The sequence below is a fragment of the Penicillium macrosclerotiorum genome, assembly GCF_028827735.1.
Source record: "Penicillium macrosclerotiorum strain IBT 26536 chromosome Unknown utg000001l_segment0_segment0, whole genome shotgun sequence".
NCBI lineage: Eukaryota > Fungi > Ascomycota > Eurotiomycetes > Eurotiales > Aspergillaceae > Penicillium > Penicillium macrosclerotiorum.
Window position 1 is genome coordinate 1,967,256 of NW_026643081.1, and position 19,591 is coordinate 1,986,846.

General features: G+C 51.9%; 8 protein-coding genes across 8 annotated transcripts; 3 read left to right on the plus strand and 5 right to left on the minus strand.

The window, feature by feature from the left end:
• Positions 1-580: 580 nt before the first annotated feature.
• On the minus strand, positions 581-2,167 carry N7462_000653 (CCCH zinc finger protein; the record flags this gene model as incomplete). The annotated part of the gene is made up of 5 exons (XM_057072379.1): positions 581-1,155; positions 1,250-1,305; positions 1,359-1,470; positions 1,527-2,069; positions 2,122-2,167. The coding sequence occupies 5 exons, from the start codon at positions 2,165-2,167 to the stop codon at positions 581-583; spliced, it is 1,332 nt and encodes a 443-aa protein (XP_056938909.1).
• Positions 2,168-2,704: 537 nt separating this feature from the next.
• N7462_000654 (transcription factor IIF subunit TFG2) lies at positions 2,705-4,001 on the minus strand (the record flags this gene model as incomplete). Its single annotated transcript, XM_057072380.1, has 4 exons — positions 2,705-3,091; positions 3,164-3,360; positions 3,413-3,677; positions 3,744-4,001. The coding sequence occupies 4 exons, from the start codon at positions 3,999-4,001 to the stop codon at positions 2,705-2,707; spliced, it is 1,107 nt and encodes a 368-aa protein (XP_056938910.1).
• Positions 4,002-4,741: 740 nt separating this feature from the next.
• Positions 4,742-6,061, plus strand: N7462_000655 (PCI domain-containing protein; the record flags this gene model as incomplete). Its single annotated transcript, XM_057072381.1, has 2 exons — positions 4,742-5,977; positions 6,032-6,061. 2 exons carry the CDS (start codon positions 4,742-4,744, stop codon positions 6,059-6,061), a joined length of 1,266 nt encoding a protein of 421 aa, XP_056938911.1.
• Positions 6,062-6,370: 309 nt separating this feature from the next.
• On the minus strand, positions 6,371-8,062 carry N7462_000656 (uncharacterized protein; the record flags this gene model as incomplete). The annotated part of the gene is made up of 2 exons (XM_057072382.1): positions 6,371-7,474; positions 7,562-8,062. 2 exons carry the CDS (start codon positions 8,060-8,062, stop codon positions 6,371-6,373), a joined length of 1,605 nt encoding a protein of 534 aa, XP_056938912.1.
• Positions 8,063-9,539: 1,477 nt separating this feature from the next.
• Positions 9,540-12,233, plus strand: N7462_000657 (alpha-L-rhamnosidase; the record flags this gene model as incomplete). The annotated part of the gene is made up of 1 exon (XM_057072383.1): positions 9,540-12,233. One exon carries the CDS (start codon positions 9,540-9,542, stop codon positions 12,231-12,233), a length of 2,694 nt encoding a protein of 897 aa, XP_056938913.1.
• Positions 12,234-12,958: 725 nt separating this feature from the next.
• Positions 12,959-14,154, minus strand: N7462_000658 (uncharacterized protein; the record flags this gene model as incomplete). Its single annotated transcript, XM_057072384.1, has 3 exons — positions 12,959-13,768; positions 13,835-13,905; positions 13,968-14,154. 3 exons carry the CDS (start codon positions 14,152-14,154, stop codon positions 12,959-12,961), a joined length of 1,068 nt encoding a protein of 355 aa, XP_056938914.1.
• A 2,516-nt stretch (positions 14,155-16,670) lies between these two features.
• N7462_000659 (aldehyde dehydrogenase) lies at positions 16,671-18,514 on the plus strand (the record flags this gene model as incomplete). The annotated part of the gene is made up of 4 exons (XM_057072385.1): positions 16,671-17,116; positions 17,216-17,609; positions 17,764-18,209; positions 18,370-18,514. 4 exons carry the CDS (start codon positions 16,671-16,673, stop codon positions 18,512-18,514), a joined length of 1,431 nt encoding a protein of 476 aa, XP_056938915.1.
• A 199-nt stretch (positions 18,515-18,713) lies between these two features.
• Positions 18,714-19,355, minus strand: N7462_000660 (uncharacterized protein; the record flags this gene model as incomplete). The annotated part of the gene is made up of 1 exon (XM_057072386.1): positions 18,714-19,355. One exon carries the CDS (start codon positions 19,353-19,355, stop codon positions 18,714-18,716), a length of 642 nt encoding a protein of 213 aa, XP_056938916.1.
• Between the last annotated feature and the right edge of the window lie 236 nt (positions 19,356-19,591).

A 19,591-nucleotide genomic window follows, 5' to 3' on the forward strand; every position in this document is an offset into this window, starting at 1 on the left:
AATCATGGACAAAGGTGAGTTTCCGAGTGCAGCAAGACTTGATGAACCGGGCAGTTCTGCAGTCCTAGACCTTAAATGCTCCGGCATAACCTGTGGCTAGCGAGGTGACTAGTACCGACGCTACGGAAGACTTCAGCCGCCTTTCTTTTCTTTTCTTTTTCAAGTATCGAGTCGCTCATGGAAAATTTAAGTTTTTACTTTCCTCTTTTCGAATAGGTTGGTGATGTGAGATGATCTCCATATGTAGTCCACAATCAATCTCCATATTTTCAAAAAGAGACCAGTAAATAATTTGATGCTTTTCATGACGCTCTATAGGGGTCTATTCAGACAGCATGTTGATATTGAAGTTCCGTTGGGATTACTGAATGGAAAAGATTGTACTAAAAATACTTGATTGTTTCTCAAATGCACGTATGTTCTCAACTCGGGGGTATTACTGGCTCTTTTCAAGAACCACATGAGGGGCGTAAAAATGAGGGGGACAATAAACAAAAAGCAACACTATCCAGGTTACTACAAGTCGCCAGAGAAGACGCTTTCATCTGAAGCATTCCGGTTTCAGATAGAAAATTCATGTCTAGAACCGAATGAAGTCCTGCTGCTGGGACATCTCGCCGCTATCCGTTCCTTCGATCAGCTCTTCAGGCACGTCATCGAACTCGTCCGAATCGACGTCATCAGAGTCGATCGCATCGTACTCCTCTTCCTCGCTAGATGGGTCAGAGTCATCGTCGCGTTCAGCCGACTCGGCCTTCGCCGCGGCAGCGGCAGCCTTGCGAATCTGGCCCGCGCGGTCGACGTGCGGCAGCTGGCAGCGCTTCTTGTGGCATGCGCCGTTGTTGGCGTAGTCTGGGCACTCGTGCACATGGCGTTCTTCGCAGGCATCGCCTTTCTCGCAGTATCCTAGAGTGGCGAAGGCACGGCAGACGGGGGCGCCAGGTGTTACCCGGATATGCGCATAGCGACATTCGGGGTTGGAACACCAGCCTCTAAGAAAATGCATACATGTAGGGGAGCGGTGGGGTGAGGGCTCGTGGGAAAGATCACAGCTCATACCGGCGCTGCATTGGCCTGTCTGAAGGAAGTCCTTGCAGATGGCTACTTTGCTTGGATCGTGGATGAAGAGACATGAGGGTCCCTTGTGGCATGTGCCTAAAAGAGTGTGAGTTCTGGGTCAGTATCCACCTAAATTCATGGGAGGGGAAGGGTGTCGGAGCAAGGCGTGGTCCGTTGGAAAATAAAATACCGGTCGTGGTGAATCTCTTGCACAGTTCGTTACGTTTCTTGATTGAGGAAGGGTTTCTTCCAGGATTGTCAGCGTATTCTCAAGGATGGGTCAATATATAAGGACACACTTCTTTGAAGTTACGGCTCCAAGACGATGAAGGTTACCATTCTTGCTTCGTACAAAAGCCACGCCAGCTATGTGAACTCGCTTTGGTGTGGTGTTGGCGGTGTTCGGATCATCTATTTTAGGTAAGCTAGTTCTAGGGAATGTGAAGCAGTAAGGATAAAATTCTTACTTGAGATGCGAATCAATTTGCTACCTCCACGGGTAATCTTGAAAGGAATGTCATTGACAAGAATTTGGTGACCAGCGGAAGGTTGTGCGGTCGTGGCTACTGATGCTCCGGCAGCCTGAGCATACTGAAGCACTTTCGTCTGTTCCCGCTCAGCGCGTCGCTGTGCCCTGAGTTTTCGAGTCTCTTCCATAGCTTTGGTTCTAGCCTGGGCTTCTTTGTCGTAAACGGCAGAGTTGATCAGCTGCATATGACGGTCGCGCTTTGCAACCCAGCCATTCGAGGTTATCGGCGGCCGTGACTCTCCATCATTATCGCTTCCGGGACCCGGAGAGGAATTATTACTTGTTGGGTGGCCGGGATGACCATTATTGTTCAAAACTAGTGTGCGATTTCGGTGCGGCGCCGCATGACGACCGCGACCTCTACCTCGAGAATAAGGGGCCCAACTTGGGTGAGAGGGTGCATGACGCGACACATATTGTGATCGATGAGATGAATGCTGGTAAGGTTGGGTGGTCTCAGTTTTGTGTCGGTTGATCTGGCCTGAAGCAGAGTGAGCCCTGGAGCTGAGAAGAAGCTAAAAGTCGAAGCTTACCCGCGAGCTGGCCGATTTTGGCCAACAAGTCTTCGTTCTCTGTCATGTTGGAATGCTGTTGTTAGGTGGAGTTAGTTGACAGAAGGGAAAAAAATGGGTCTGAAGTTTTTCAGATTACGAGAAGCCAAAGCAGGCTCTGTTGGGGGATGTTGGCCTGCTTGTGGATTAGGAAGCTGTGAATGACGAGTTGCGTTCATAGCCGCCGGTGGCGTTGTCAATCACGTGACTCACCAGGCGCCGTAGGGTTGTTAAAGGCAAAAAAGGAACCAAGGCGATGATGGGGAGCTAAAATAATCAAAATGCCAAAATCTTGGAATGGAACCAGCTTACAGAAGCTCTTTGATCGTCATGCTCGGAGCTGAAGTCTTGTCATCTGGGAAGCTACGCTGTTACTAGAGCATCATGATCTACATTGTGTACATTGTGTACAATGGCCATTCTTAAGCCTTTCTTGGATTCTTTTAAACTCATCATGCCTTGCATTTCAATTTTTACGAATATAACAATCCCCAAAAAGGGACTGCGCGGCCTATGTATTAATGTTGATAGATCTTTAATCTAGTACAGATCGGAAGTTGGCTCCCTACACATTTTCAAACTGCATATCGTCATGATCTGTTACCATTCCGGAGGGTGTTTGGTCATCTTCTGAAGCGTCGTCGAAGTTGGCGGCATCGGGTGGCAGTTCAGCTTTGACCTCAGCATCCGACATTTGGGCATAGTTGGCCTGTCGTGCCTCCGGCTTCAATTCCCATGTCATGGCAAAGTCTCCAGCCTTGACCAGGTGAGCAACCATCTCCAGTGTCTGTTTGAGATAGGCCTCAGGCTGCTGAAGCCTGTTCTTAAGCGTCTTAAATGGCCAGAACTGATATTCGCGGAAGCATGCGAAAATGCGATCCAACAGCTCGTTTTGAGGCATACGCGTAGACTTGTTTTCTTGTGGTTTGGCCTTGAGAGGCTTTGTTGCTTGCTAAACTAGAGGTCAACATGCAAGAAACTCAAATTGGGAAAAAGAAAGATAAAGTGGAATTATCAAACATACCACAAAGGTGCCCTTTTCCGTGGGCAGGGCATGGCGTGACTGGAGAATCTTGCCAGGGATTTTCTCAATGAACTTCGTCTCCTTCTTCGGTTTCAGAGCCTCCAGGGCTCTATATTCAGAGATTCGACGGAATTCCTCGTTCTCAACCGGCAAGCAGTTGAATTCCTCACTGACACTGCCGACAAGCGCCGTATGTTCTGCATTTTGTAAGAAAAGCCATCCCTTAAGCGAAGTAATGAATGTACATACTCGGTACGGTCTTTCGCACATAAGGCTCCCATTTCCTGCCCTGCTCTTTCCTTCGCGCATCGCGCTTCATGGCTTCATACAAGGCGGAGCGCGTCTCTCCGAACACAGCCATCCGGTTCTCTGCTCCAGGTATATCCTTTTCTGTGAAAACGTATGTATTGTTTGTTGTGTGCGAGGAGTTTGCGGATAAAGGGACTTGTTTTTGTAGGATATAGTCCTTGGGAATATCACGGTTATCGGGACGGTCATGGAGTCGCAAGCTGACCTATGTACGGAAAAAGAATTGTTAGAGGCGAGGAACCTATGAAACACAAATTCAATATCATATTACCCGCTTGAGATCTCCAGGTTCTCCTTCTATCCTGATTGTTCCTATCTCAATCTCTTCATCATCATCCAGTTGTGACCAGTGTTCCCACAGCTGTCGAGGAAGACGTGACATCCACACATTCTGCGCAGAAGCTGAGAAATCCAAATCTCCTGCATCTTCATAGATATCCTCGTCGTCAATGTCGGCAAGGACTGTGTCTTTGGAATCAGGATCAGACTTGATGTAGAGGGCGTCCGGGTCTGGTTTGACCTGGGCCATAATGAGATAGAGAGGAAGGTGTGAGAGGTCGTAACTGATGGCAGTAGATTAATTCGGGGTACGCGATCGTACAGGAATAGTGCAATGTACTGCGTTCTGCGAGGGAGTGGCCTTCGAGATGAAAGAAAAGAAGTTCAGGTTGGAGTTGAAGTTGCGCCACAAAGCGGGCAGAGCTACCGAGTTGGAACCAACTGGCCAGCTGAAGAGGGTAGGCGGTGAGCAAATGCGGCTTTGTTGTGGATGACTTCACCGTCTCGTCTTTTTCAGATCGCCTCGTAGATGGCACTGGACAAAAGAGCGAAAATTTCTCTAGCCTTGGTGCGGCAGCAAGAGAAGACTCGCCTCAAATGGTCACTCGATTTCCCCGAAAGTTGCCACTTTACCTCTCAAAGACACATGTTTAGAGCTTTGATTCTACTGCGCATGGGCCTCGAGCCCTCGGAAAGAGGGCATCGGGTTGTATCTTTGTGCTGTAAACGTACTTGCTGCCGAAAGTGATATGTATATTTAGATAAATGGAATCACCAACGATTCTGAATCGATGAAAGCCCTCTGGTAATAACAATGGGATTTTTCTCTCGCGTATACTAAATTTGATGTATTGAGCACTCCATATATCCTGTTCATTCTCCGCCTTTCTTATCGATAAGGTGGCCATCTCTCCAACCCGCGGCTGGGTCCGTCAGACGGCAGCTATCCCTCGCCCCTCTCTCAAGAAGACAAGCTCTTCAACTCCAGTTATGGCCTCTCAAAAGGTGGTTGCCACCCTGGCATCTATCGAAGCGACAAGTCACCAACCGACCAAGCTCCAGCAATACAACGACCTCCTCGATGAGATTGTGGCTACTTCATCCGGTGACGAGCTCGCCCAAGACATCGTCTACTACCTTGACTCCATCTTGAACGAAGACGTCAGCATTGTCGCTGCGCGCGCCCTTCTTGACTCTTTCATCCCCGTCCTCCGTACATTCGACGCCGAAATCAAAATCAAAGTCGGACAGCACGCCGTCACGCTTCTGCAATCACGTGCGACCTCAGCAGAGGAACAAGACTCTCAGATCCGAGAAATTCTTGCAGAGGCATACGAATCTGAGGAAGAATACACCGCTGCAGCACGAACGCTATCTGGAATCAACATCGACAGTTCTCAGCGCCTAGTCTCCGACGCAGCGAAGGCCCAGCTTTGGATTCGCATCGTGAGATATTACTTGGAGGACGAAGATACCACCAGTGCTGAGGCATTCTTGAACCGCATCAAGAATTTGCCCAGTAAGATCGAAGAGCACGATGCCAAGTTGCACTTCCAGCTAGCTCAGGCCCGAATTCTCGATGCCCGTCGGCGGTTCCTCGACGCCGCGCAAGAGTACTTCAATGTCAGCCTGGCACCGGGCGTTGATGAAGGGGACCGACTTGCGGCACTATCAGCAGCAATCCGCTGTGCAGTTCTCGCACCTGCAGGCCCACAGCGCTCGCGCACTTTGTCTCGTCTTTACAAGGATGACCGTGCACCTTCGGTCGAAGAGTTCTCCATTTTGGAAAAGATGTTCCTTGACCGGCTGCTCAATGCGGACGAGGTCGCCGCATTTGCTAAGAAACTGGCGCCTCATCAACTTGCCGTTACTGCAGACGGCACAACCGTCCTTGACAGGGCTGTTGTTGAGCATAATCTAGTGGCTGCGAGCAAACTCTACAAGAACATTCATGTCGATGCCCTTGGAGCCATCCTCGGCCTTCAGTCTTCAGGAGACTTTTCTGCAGGTGAAAAGGCAGAGGCCTATGCCGCACGAATGGTTGAGCAGGGGCGTCTTCGAGGCAAGATTGACCAGATAGATGGTGTCATCTCCTTTGAGTCAGATGCTACTGGCGGATCCTCTTCTGGCGCCAATGGAGCGAGCCTGCGTCAGTGGGATTTGGGAGTTCAGGACCTGGCTGAAGATATAGAGCGAGTAGCCACCAGCATTACCGATCAATACCCGGTGAGTTCTGCTGCATGGGTTTTCGGGACAATTTTGTGCTAAGTTTTGACGCAGGAATTTGCCACAAGCCAGATGGTACATTGAAATTACAGATATTCTCTTTGACGAAACTTACGAACTTTATGTCACGTTATTTGCCTTCAACTCGCGGGGTTGTTCTGGTCAGCACTTTAGAAATACATTTCTGAAATCGAGGGCTGGCTAGGCCTTGGTCAAGTGATTGCATTAAGCCAAAATATTTGAAACGAAACCAAAAATTAGGGTACATTGTGAAGTCCTTTGAGAAGCTATCTTTTGACGAGTATAAATGATCTCATCGTACCATAACATCGTGGAACAAGTGATAAGGGTGTGCAACCCCTCGGCTGGTTAGCTATAGTTCATTGCATCTGCCTAGGCGTCTAGCCCAGCCTCGTCCTTGGCGGCCGCCGCAGCAATGCCCATGGCTTCTGCTTCAGTCTTATACAACTTGAACTTCCTTGCAGGCACCTTGTTCATGAACATCTCATCCAGCTCACCGTATGTCCTGCCAGCGGTCTCAGGTTGGAAGAACCATAGATAAACGAGGCATATCACACACAGCCCGCCAAAAATAAAGGCAACCTTGGCACCGAGATTCGCTTCGTCCGGGTTGAACAGATATGGCAGAACAAACGACCACATGGTATACAGCGCATTTTGCAAGGCCAGTCCAATGGCAATAGTTTTGATCCTCAGCCGGGATGTTGAAACTTCTGCGAGAATAGTGTAGCCTGCTGATCCAATCGTCATGTTATACCACCAACAGTATATAAGAATCAAAGCAACCGTGCCCTTGATAGCACCCCCGGAATTGGGGTTGTCGGTTTCCGATCCGACCACCGCCAGGCCACCGGTTAGCATGAGAATGACGGTGAGGATTCCTAAGCCGTACAGCATGACATTACGCCTCCCAACCCGATCAATAATAAAGTAAGACATCACATTCCCGACCAATGAGACTACTTGCTGAACGATCTGCAGCTTGAAACTCATCGCTGTACTGTATCCAGCCAACTGCATATAGTAGGTCGAGTACCCCGCCGTAAAGACCACTCCCGAGAGAGCCTGGATGCTTAATGGCATAATGGAGATAATTGTTCGGCGGAGATTCGAGCGTCGGAAACACTCAGGATATGTTGCGCCCTCTGTCTCACGTTTCACTTCCTCTAGCGTGACCTTGATCATTGCAAGCTTTTTCACCTGCTCGCTCTCGCTGTAGCCCAGCTTGCGAAGTGACGCCAAGGCTTTCTCATCGCGGTTCTTGGACGCCAGCCACCAGGGCGACTCGGGCATAAATGCGATACCGGCTAAGGAAGTTGCGACGAACCCATACTGGGCACAGAAAACAGCGCGGTATGCCCAGCGGTTCGAGTAGGTTCCGGTCCAGTTGGTAATGAGAGCTACCACAAGGGGCCCGATCACATAGGCGAGAGCCGTCAGGCAGGTTAAAACACCACGAAGAGCAAGTGGGGTGATCTATGGGATTGAGTCTTAGCACCGGGCCCCAAATCTGGCGTATAAGATGGAAATTTGGAGGGAAAGGGAACAAGAGAGACCGCATACCTCGCCGACATAGGTAACAGGCACAGAGGCCAATGCACCCACAGCAAACCCATTGAGAAACTTCCCACCGAAGAACATCTCATTGGTTGTTGCCCGGAATTCCAGGGTTACAGCGGCAACGCTGATCAGGAGGGCAATGAAGATGGTTAATTTCCGCCCAATGGCATCCGCAATCTGCCCCGAGCACAAGGCGCCTACCACAGCGGATGCGACAGGGCCGCCACTGAATGCTGATTGCCATTTGGCGTCCAGCACCCAGCTTCCGTCATAGTAGTGGCCGAAATCCTTCCGGAACTCCGGGATGCCGGTGACATTGCCGGAAGCCTGGTTCTCAAAGCTGACGAGGAGAACACACCACACGGCATAGACACACCAGAGGAAGGCCCAGGGGTATCTCTTCAAGCTCTGCCATTTATTGAGCTCGTGATCCTCTTGGTTTGCAATATGCCCCAGCTGCTGGCCCTCAACGTGCTCGACGAAGTCGGCACTGGGCTTGTCCATTGCGAGTGATCAAGGGAAGGAATGAGGAAGGGGAGGAGCAGGAGGTCAGGTATGACTTGGCCTGTGGATCGCTATAGCGCCAGGCGGACAAGAAAGAGATGGATGATATAGACAACTAGAAAATCTGTTGAGAATTGAGATTCATTGTCGGCACAAGGGACGGGGTTTTTATGTTTCGTAGACACCAAGCCGCTCGCTGCTCGTCTCAAGAAGGCAGCATTTGTCCTGAAGTAGAACTCGTCAGATCAGACCAGCTGTGCCGCGCCATTCCCGAGACAAGAGAGCATTTTCTCGCGGAGCCGGGTCTGGTGCTGATTGGCATGCTCCCTAGAATGCGGAGAAGGGAGGGGAAAACACAGAGGGCATACAGGGCCACAAATGGTCTTCGGCTCCGCCTTTCGGGAGTGCAAACTCTCGCGAAGGCAAAAAAACGGCTGCAAAGTCTAGATCCCGCGCCGAGACCACGTGCCGCGTACCCCGGATTTCGTCTCGCCTCGTTTTTTCGTCTCGCTTTCATCCCCTCTAGGACCTGTGGGTGGTCGTTTTACTCCATTCAGAATGAAGATATCCATGTGTAGGCGGGGCTAGGTTCGGCTATCCGCCGGATTGGATCACCATGCACTCCGCAATGGCAATGCAGGTAAAACCTGGAGTTTGGGGCCCCAGGGAATTGGTTCGTTCGGGGTTTCCGGTGGCTCCTTTGGGTCCGGGACTAGGGCTGCGGGGTGGTCTGCTCAGGCAAGTCGCCGAGGTTCTGCCGGCGTAATGGCAGCGGGAGCCACTCTTTCCGGTTCGTCATCGACCAGTCTCAGGTTGCTGCTGGTGTGCAATTTGTTGATTGGTTGGGCGAGCTCAGAAGAAGGCCTAACCCACATGAACAATGGCCATCGCGTCCGGTTAGGGCAACTTGAACCCCGTGAGAAACCCGATGCGGTCGATATCCTGAACCTAGCTGCGTGGATGGCTGCAACAGTCGAAAATTAGTACCATAAATGCTCACATTTTGATTTTCCATTGAACTAGATGGCGTTTACAGTTGCCATTTCCGTCTAATCATGCTAAGCTAGAATAAAGAATCGAAATTCAATCAAATCATACGACTGGTATCTTGGGTATTGCAGCGCCACTCGGTTATCGTGGCTAGGTGCCACAGCTACGGGCCATACTCAGGACCCACGATCGGACGAAATGCTCGTGGGGTTTAACGGTAAGCCGGGCCGGTCTCCGTCAACTATTTATCAACTGATCAAACCATATCGTCGGATCCACGTTGCAAGCCGTGAACTGATATTCGGGTTGGCCCCGGGTACCAAGGGTATTATGCGGGGTCAAGAAATGGGGCCTTCGGTGTCGATTACCCCGAGACCGTTTATTCGGGTTCATCAAAAGCAAAAACCTCATCTTTTTCAATCTTCCCTTCTCTAAGTGGAAGTTGTGCAGACCAAGATTTCGCTCCGCTATTCAGCAATTGCCAATCATGTCTACACAACCTTCCATCACTTCCGTCTCCTTCGAGCAACATGCTTCTGGCCTGGGAATCGGGAATCCGAGCCCCCGCATCTCTTGGAGATTTGGGGCAGACAGCGAGACCGCCCCGAACTGGGAGCAAAAGGCTTATGATATCGAAATATCGCGAGCAAGTGGTTCAGAGAACTATCACACTGAAACCTCCCAATCGATCCTGGTCCCCTGGCCGAGCCAGCCCCTGCAGTCCCGCGAGGTGGCTCAAGTGCGGGTGCGTGCATACGGTAGCTCCACTACAGAGTCGACTGCTTGGTCACCGTGGGCTACTGTTGAATGTGGATTGTTACAACGTGAAGATTGGGTGGCACAGGCAATCACTAGCCCTAACAAGCAAGCTGACGGCCCACTCCGTCCCCTGCGCTTTCGGAAGACCTTTACCCTATCAAGCACCGCTATTCAGCAGGCTCGCCTCTATATCACCAGCCTTGGAGTATTCCAGGCATATATCAATGGTACTCCAGTCGGAGATCACTGCATGGCGCCGGGCTGGACAAGCTATAAACACAGGCTGAACTATGAGGTCTTCGATATTGCATCTCTGCTCCAGCAAGAGGAGAACACAATCGCCGTCGAGGTCGCAGAAGGTTGGTATGCCACACGTCTGGGATTTCTCGGTGGTCGACGTTTTCTCTACGGCGATGAAATAGCATTGATCGCGCAGCTGGAGATTACATCTGACCAAGGGACTCAGACGATTGTAACCAACTCCTCATGGAAAAACCACGTCTCGGCTCTTATCACGAGCGAAATCTATGATGGCGAGGTATACGATGTCCGAGAGGAGCAAGAAGGTTGGATCAGAACCAACTTCGCGGCAGAGGAATCCTGGGATGCAGTCCGCGAGGTTGAATTCCCTAATACAGCACTGGTAGCGCCTAATGCGCCTCCCGTACGGGTCACCGAGATTGTCAAGCCAGCCGAGATTATCACATCACCATCTGGCAAGACTATTGTCGATTTCGGTCAGAACCTCGTCGGTCGTGTCCGCATCCCGTGCCTGACTATTCCCGCCAACCACACCGTCACCCTCATCCATGCGGAAGTACTCGAGAACGGGGAACTCGGTATCCGCCCCCTTCGCGTAGCCAAATGCACCGACACCATCACCTCTGCCGGCACTGAGATCCGCAATTGGGCTCCTCGTTTCACGTTCCACGGCTTCCGCTACGTCCAGATCGATGGCTGGAGTCCCAACGACACCACCAACCCGCTCACTCTAACCAGCCTCGTCGCCGAAGTCATGCACACCGACCTTGCGCGCACAGGCTGGTTCAACTGCTCCCATGCCATGATCAACAAGCTCCATGACAATGCAACCTGGAGCATGCGCGGCAATTTTCTCAGCATCCCCACCGACTGCCCCCAGCGCGACGAGCGTCTGGGCTGGACCGGCGACATCCAAGTCTTCGCTCCATCCGCTAGCTTCCTCTATAACACTGCCGGCATGCTCGGCGACTGGCTGCAAGATCTAGCTGCCGAACAGCTAGCATTACCGAACGCCATCCCTCCCTTCGTCATCCCGAACGTCATCTCCGAGGCCCTCTGGCCTGTCTTCCCCCAGGCTATCTGGGACGACGTCACCGTCCTCCTTCCCTGGACCCTTTATCAGAGCTACGCTGACTCCGCCATTCTACGCCGCCAGTACCCCAGCATGACCGCCTGGCTGGACCGCGGTGTGCAGCGCGGCCCGGACCGCCTCTGGGACGACACCCTTTTCCAGCTCGGTGACTGGCTCGATCCCACCGCGCCTCCGGACGCCCCGGGCAATGCCCGAACCGACGGCACGCTCGTAGCAGACGCATACCTAGTGCATGTCACGCGCACACTGGCCACCGTGGCGGGCGTGCTCGGTGAAGCCGCCGATGCGGCCCGGTACAATGCAGACTATGCAGCGCTGAAAGCCCGCTTCCAGACCAAGTATGTCGCGCCGGAAGGCTACCTTGTCGGCGACACGCAGACGGCACTTAGTCTGGCGCTGGTGTTCGAGCTGCTAGATGACCCAGAGCAGGTCGCAGCGGCGGGGGCGCGGCTGGCTCGGCTAGTGCGCAAGGCGCGGTTCCAGGTGTCGACCGGGTTTGCGGGGACGCCGATCATCACGCACGCGCTGACAAAGGCTGGGTATGCGCAGCTAGCGTACCGCATGGTGCAGGAAAAGAGCTGTCCCTCGTGGATGTATCCGATTACCATGGGGGCGACAACGATCTGGGAACGGTGGGATAGTATGCGTCCCGACGGAAGCGTGAATCCCGGGGAGATGACCAGTTTCAATCACTATGCGCTGGGCTCGGTGATTAACTGGTTGCACAAGTCTGTGGCTGGAGTGAGTCCGCTAGAGCCCGGGTGGAGGGAGGTGCTGGTGCGTCCCTGCCCTGGCGGCACGGTAACGAGCGCGGAGGCTGTTTATGAGACGGCTTATGGGAGACTGGAGTGCCGGTGGAAGATCGAGGGAGGCGTCTTGCGGCTGGAGGTTGTAGTACCGCCGAGTTCAAGGGCGAATATTATATTGCCGGGTGGTGCTGCGGATGGGAAGGGCGAGTGGGTTGGGTCTGGGAGGTATACCTTTGAGTTGGAGTTTGATTCACAGGTTGGGTGGCCACCAAAGCCATTGGTCCCCCCAATGTGGGAAGTGGAAGACTCTTATGTGTAGGACGACAATGATTGCATGTGATGAGAGATGAATTCGACGAGCAAGTTATATAGATGAATGTCAAGAATAATTTCGGCTTTTACCATACGGTTTCATGTTCACTTTTCTGTCGCCGTAGCCTTTTGGTACACAGACTTGGCTTTTATTCAATAGACTTTCAAATGCTTGAGGACTAGATATAATGAGCATTTAGAAATCATAGGAACTAGACAAGCTTTCGCTGTGATTTTGAATATTTACGTATGCTTCTAGTTGACCTTGAACGAATGGAAGATGTGGCATTACGGTGTCGATTCAGTGAGATTAAAGAGAAATTAAAAACAAGAAGATTAATAACTCTGTCACATATTTCATTAGGAATGGCCATTAAGTCTGAGCGTATCATATATCATTGACTATTAGGCCGTGGTTGCTTGAGAGATGAAAGATTACTATCAGGTGACAGCTTGATAATTCACACTTCCTGGCAGTGATCGTTGCTTGGATCTGTGTTTTCCAATATCCTCGGATGGAATTACTAGCACATATTGCTTGAAGCCATAGAAATGTTCATGGGCGTGAAGGGCTTGAAGCGACCTGAGTCCTGATCCCAGGATTATAGGCTGAGAACTTCTCCTAGCAAAGACAACACAGGGCTGCGTAAGCTTGTGCATTGCCATAAGGCAGAAATTTGCTAAAAAATATCATCATTTCGTATCGATAAAGTATTCAGAATAGTTGGCTCTTCAGGTATGGCTGTTCAATGCCGAGGTAGAGTCGTTCCCAGGAGTGATGGCAATTTCGGTCTGAACCTTGATATTGAACGGTGAGAGGTCATCTCCCAGGAATTGACTTTTGCCACTGCGCTCAGCCTGTGCGCCGTAAATGCTGTTCTGCATCTTCAAGTATTCCATATCTGGAGACCGCGGACTGCCCTTTGACATCATCAAGTTCGACTGGCTGATATCTGTGTTGATATAGTAGGGTCCAGCACTGCGGTTCGAGCGGTTCTTTAGATTGAGGGCGGGGAAAAGGCCGCGAATTATTGGGAGGCAGGAACAGATTAGGCCAACAGATGGCTCGATGTGCGTCCAGAGAGAGGCTTGGTAGACAGTGTAGGTCGGATCAGATGGGCTGATCCAAAACAGCACAACAATGCGGTAAATGCTAGCGAAGCAGACGAACGCGCCCAATGCGAAAACGCCATTGAGCGCGAGTTTGTCTTGCCACGCACGGTGCAGCCCCCAGATCATGGGAATTGGTAGGATGAGGATGACAAAGTCCATCAAAACGTTAAAGGCTTGATTGACAATGAAGAAAAGGTTAGCATCGAAGCAGTGGCCTTCAACGCTATGATCCCAGTAGGCGCGGAGCGGACGGCATTGACCTGCGCAGGCGAGGAAGATCCCAGTGCCCCAGGCACCGATGAGGCAGTTTAGACCGAAGGTGATTTTTTGGAACTTGGGCGTGGAGAAAACACGACGGTAGAAGCAAATGATGGAAATTTTGATCGCGGGGCAAAGGACGAAGTACGTGAACTGGTTGGCCAGGAAGATCTAAATGGGTCAGAATCCCATCTGTTTCGCCGGAAATGTAGCGGATTTGGCACACGTGGTACACACCTTGTAGTAGTTCACGAGGGTCTCAGCATCGAGGTCTGTATAGTGGGATCCGTTACCGCCAATCGTGCACCCTGGTATATACGTTTAGTAAGGTTATCCAAAAATGCAGTCCTAGTTCCACAGCGCAACTCACACAGTACTAATTCAATTAACATGGCAATCAGCAAGACCATCGACAGCATGCTGAGGTAGTCATCCATGCCGAGTTCAACTCGCCTTCGTAGACGAGCCACCACACGAAGCACTACTGAGATGAAGCACAGGGCGACCAAGACGGAGACGATCTCGATCATCCGTTGCCCTCGGTCGCTTAGGGCCATTTTGGGATCTCAAGTGCAATTGGGATTCAATCTCATCAAATTCAAAACCTCAGGAAGTCAACAGGAAAGAAGGAGGCTAAGAGCCAGACAGAAAAGATCGAAATTCCTTGGGAAGAAGATCGCAGGGCCAAGCCGGCCTCCACAGCCGATATAAACCCCAAGGGCATCACTTTGTACGGCGTGCTTCGTACCACAATGGAGTGGGCAGCGATCCTCGGGCTTGAAAGTCCTGAGCCAATCTCAAAATGCCACTCATCCACTTTGGAGACGATCGTTTGCTCAGCGGGCGCATCTGCAAGCCACCTTCCCGGGTGGGATGCACAATGTATTGGTTGGGTATCGCCTCGCGAAGGGAGGGGATCAGATGTGGAGGCCATTATTGTCCCCATTATTTGGTCGGCCGATTAAGCTAGGCAAGCTCAATGTATTCCGAATGGACAGAAGATTTCCCATACAACGCGACAGGCAGGGCATGTCATCGCTGGGCGCTGCGATTCTCTGGTTCGCCGCCGTTAGTACTGCACATCTTAGCCGGGAAGGGAAGGCTGCCGCGTTGGTGCTTTTACATGACACACGTTTTGTGCAATTGTCGGAACCTTCGCTATCCACTTGTTGTCGGTGTGTGGAGTGGATATTTCGGTCTTCTCGGTTTCCTGGTTGAGGTTTAGCGATGCGGCATGAAGTGGGTTCTGCAGCCCCGATCCGGAAGGACTGGCCTCTGATCACCATCTGATATGTCAACTCCGGGGCCGATGGGGCTGAGCCATCGTCATCGCGTATGATGGGCAATCTTTTGAGAGAAAAAAAAAAAAAGAGACGTGAAAGAAATGTCGACGAGCGCTGTATAGGCATACTTTGAACGAATTAAATGAGAGTTCCGCTTATAGTCTTTCTTCTCTACGCTGGCTGTACGCAACGCCTAAGTAGGTAGGCGTGGGACAGTTCATGGTTCGTCATTTGCATATGCAACCCCTGTACAGTAAGACGTGCGTAGCTCGGGTTTGATTCGATGCAAATATGAAAATAGAGAACCAATGAAAGGCCATGGCTCGAATAATGCCTCGTCTTGTCGGATTCACAGGCCTGTGATGCAGATCCCGAGCCAATAGTGTCAAGTTTCAGCCGTGTGAACGAGTCAGAAGTGGTCCCGAGCTGCAAAACTATCGAATGCCAAGGACCTGGAGGGTTTGATTTACCTGCTCATACTCATTTTCTTGGACCAATATCCATGACCCTTTAGGCGTGCCGGTCGCGTGGGAGCAGCTTATCCAGTCCCTACTCCAATCGTTCATGCTTCGTACAGTAACCAGATCCGGGCCTTTAAGCCTCTTCTATCGGATTCTGTGCCGCGAAATGAATGGTGGCCTCAACCATGACCATATCAACAAGCCAGCCAGGATCGAATTGACATACTACCATTTATCAGAGGGCAACACGCGGCCGATCAAGATAATCCAGGACAGTATATAGTATATTCCCCATGCGGTTGAAAAAGACCATATCTCCCGTACCCTGGGTGCTTGGACCCATGGATTTAATTTGGAGTTCAATCTATCCTCCGAGGGTTGGAACGAGGGCCGCACGGAATTGTACATCCAGATGACCAGGGATGCTGCTCCCTGCGAGATACTCCTCTCTTGCCGCGCTCCTATCACTTTGAAGCACGCGGGGCAGGCAACTGAGTAAGAGAAGGCGGAAGTATTGGAAGAACTTTTCGTACCCTATTGTTCCGCTCATCTTTCCGAACCCAGTATAGTCAATTGCCTCAGTACATCGAGCCCAGATTTTGGATCGGGCCCAGGCACAGTGGAGACGGTGCTTCGGATAAATCAGGCTCGAGACTGATGGGGCCGAGACTATTGGCAGTGCTCTGCACAAGCGTGTTTAACCCTGCTCGCGTGGCCCGATCACCCGATCTGGAATTTTCGTGTCGATATAGATGTTCAGGGGCATCGATTTGGTTATTTGGTCCAGATATTTGGTCCCTGTCGTCTTTGTAGCGCCAAGCGACGAACCCCCATGGACTCCGTACCCTTGACAGCCGTGACAGACGCCCCCATTCCCCGTGCCGTGGTTTAAGAGGGCGGGCCTTTCAGCCACAGCGGGGGTTGCATTCGGGCCTGATGGACCCTCTACAAAGATGTGCCTCGGGGTATCGTTTCCACTCTCCTTTGAGTTTGATTTGTGCGAGGATAGAGCCAGAATTTCCAAGGACTGATATGTTGTTCGCCGCCTCAGTCGTGACGATATGCAGCAAGGATCCGGCACTCCGATTGCATCAGGGCAGATCCGCAGAAGCATTGCCAAGAGCGGTTCCTTGTCGGTTGGAGAAGGTCCACTTGGCACAAAAAGAAGGACAAAAGCGAGTCCAACAAGCGGGATGGTGGGGCATTCACTCTTGCACTGATCAGCGCTCTTGATAGCTCGATAAGCTGCTTCACGCCCTCCACCCACTTCTGCTTCGTATCATCACTACCACGGGGACTATAAGGACGGTAATTGCAATCCCCGCCAAAATGACCGAGACTGTTCCCCTCCTCATCAACGGCAAGGAGGAGTATCCCTCCGCCACTTTTGATGTGATCAGCCCCTATACCAACCAGCCCTGCTGGGCCGCGGCCTCCGCATCCCCGCAAGATGCCATTCGCGCCGTCGAGGCAGCCGACGCCGCATTCCCGGCCTGGTCGCAGACCAAACCCACTGTAAGACGTGATATCCTGCTCAAGGCTGCGGATCTGTTAGAGCAGCGTCTTGACCAGAATGCCGAGTATATGCGCACGGAGATGGGCGCGGATGTCGGCGCGTCGGCTGGCTTCGTCGTGCCGCTCGCCATTCGTATGCTGCGTGATGTCGCGGGTCGTATCACGTCAATCTGTGGCAGCGTGCCCGTTGTCGAGGCCGAGGGCCAGAGCGCGATGATCTTCAAGGAGCCGATGGGGGTGATACTGGGAATTGTGCCCTGGTACGTCGCGTATCTAGCAGCTGTGTTCATATCTATACCTACCAAGTATACTATCAATTATAGCCGGAACACAACCAACTAACACCATCTATTGTTCAGGAATGCCCCCTACGTATTCGGCATCCGCTCCGCTGCTTGCGCTCTCGCCGCTGGCAACACCACCATTCTCAAATCATCTGAGAACACCCCGCGCTGCTATTGGGCCATTGGTCGTGCCTTCGAGGATGCCGGCCTGCCTCCTGGCTGTCTGAACGTCCTCTCTTGCCGCCCACAGGATGCTGCCGAGGTCGTCAATGCCATGATCGAGCACCCCGCCGTGCGCAAGATCAACTTCACTGGTAGCACTGCCGTCGGCCGCAAGATCGCCCGCGCCTGCGGTCAGAACTTGAAGCCATGTCTAATGGAGCTCGGTGGTAAGAACAGCTCGATCGTGTGCGCAGATGCGGACCTCAAAACCGCAGTGCAGGGTGTTCTAGCTGGCGCCTTTTTGAACGTGAGTCCTTTTTTTTGGTTTGTTTGTTTGTTTGAGATGTCCTTGTTTGATATACAACAACCGTCACCTGGCATCCACCATCTTTTGCCGTCTCTCCTACCGTCCATCTATCCTTTAGCGTCCGAGTACTCACATGCCCCGTTCCCGTCCGCAGTCCGGCCAAATCTGCATGGCTACCGACCGCATTCTCGTGCACTCCGACATCGCCCCGTCCTTCATCGCTGCCCTCCAGCAAGCCCTCGCATCCGCTCCTGCCGACACCCTTCCCCCAACCCTTGTCAACATCGCCTCCAAAGCCCGCGTCGATACCCTCATCTCCACCGCCGTCGCCGCTGGCGCGCACTTCCTCTCCGGCTCCGCGGACGCCCCGCTTCCGGTGGACGCAGGTGTACGCATGGCCCCTACCATCCTGGGTGGCGTCAGCGAGGACATGGCCCTATGGCAGGAGGAGGCGTTTGCGTCGGTGGCGGCTTGCATGACCTTTGAGAGCGAAGATGAGGCGATCCGGCTTGCCAATGGCAGTGGGTATGGGTTGTCAGCGTCAGTGTTTACGGAGGACCTCCGGAGGGGCTTGAAAATGGCGAAGAAGCTCCAATCTGGGTGAGTTTTGGTTCTCTTCCCCCCCCCCCCCCCCCCCCCCCCCCTTTTCTTTCTCTCTTTCTCTCTCCCTTTTTCAGGTCTCGCCTTTGAGAGGGGATGGATCTCGATCAAGTGCCCAGGGTTTCTTGCGGAACTGACTTTGTTCTCTATTGCTATACAGTGCTGTGCATATTAATAGCATGACTATCCACGATGAGCCAGTGTTACCGCATGGCGGGGTGAAGAATAGTGGCTGGGGCCGATTCAATGCAGATGAGGGCTTGAATGAGTTCTTGTCTACGAAGAGCGTGACCTGGATGGATTAGACGGTACATTTAGCATGACGATATATCAAGCAAGATCTTAGTTGCATAACACAGCGTTGGTTTATTGGGTGTCTTTTTTACCCCTTCGATGCTTTCATCAAGCCTGGTCTATAGAACAACCCCGGGCCTCGCACTTTGACCTCTCATCCTCCGCGAGCTGATAAAATACATGAGATCATCTCTCAACATATTGAGGTTTTCATAATGCAAGTGCGAGACCCAGAATACCAGCAGCACCCGCGATGCTTATGGCAAGGCCGCCAGTCGCGACAGGTGCGCCCCCACTAGAAGTAGAAGTCTCAGGGGCCTTCGATTGGATGGATGAAGTGGTACCCCGAGTCGATGAAAAGGTGGATAAAGACGACGACGCATTCGATGAATTGGGGGTCGTAGTGGTTGTAGAAATAATAAAAGATGACCAAGTTATATCAGCGATCCTGGAGGCATATACCGCTTCATCGCTGGTAATGATGTACTTCACATCACTGGGCAGACTCGAATACCAGGCCGGCATCATCCCGGATGCCTCTGCCTGTACCTCCGAATCCGCAAACCATGGGTCGCTCGACAATCTCTCCTTCCACGAGATCGGTATCGCGGTTGCCAGGACTGATTTGACCCAACTCGGGTACGTGGGCTCGAGAGCCTCCATCACAGAAACAAGCATAGACCTGCGCACATCTTCGTCTTCGGCAATTGCAGTACTGGTAACAATGTCAATAGTAGATTTGGTCACGGTTACATAGGAGGTAATTGTTTCAGGCGCGGGCAGGTCTGCTGTGTCGGCGGGCTTGGCTAGGACTGTCGTGGAAAAGAGAAGGGCGAGGAGCGGAAAATTCATGTTGAGATTATCCAGAAAATTCGAGATGATTAGTTCCTAGACAGATCAGCTAGTCTGGTTGCCATTTTCGGGGGCAAGCCTAGTTTTTAATGATATTTGGGGACCGCCCTAACTCAAGCGCTAGTACTGTCTGTGAAAGGAGGCTTATAGAATATTGATCTAAGCCTCATTCTGGAAGCGTCTCCTTCGTCTAAGGGTCCGTGAACTGCAGGCAAGATCGAAGCATCGTCATACGA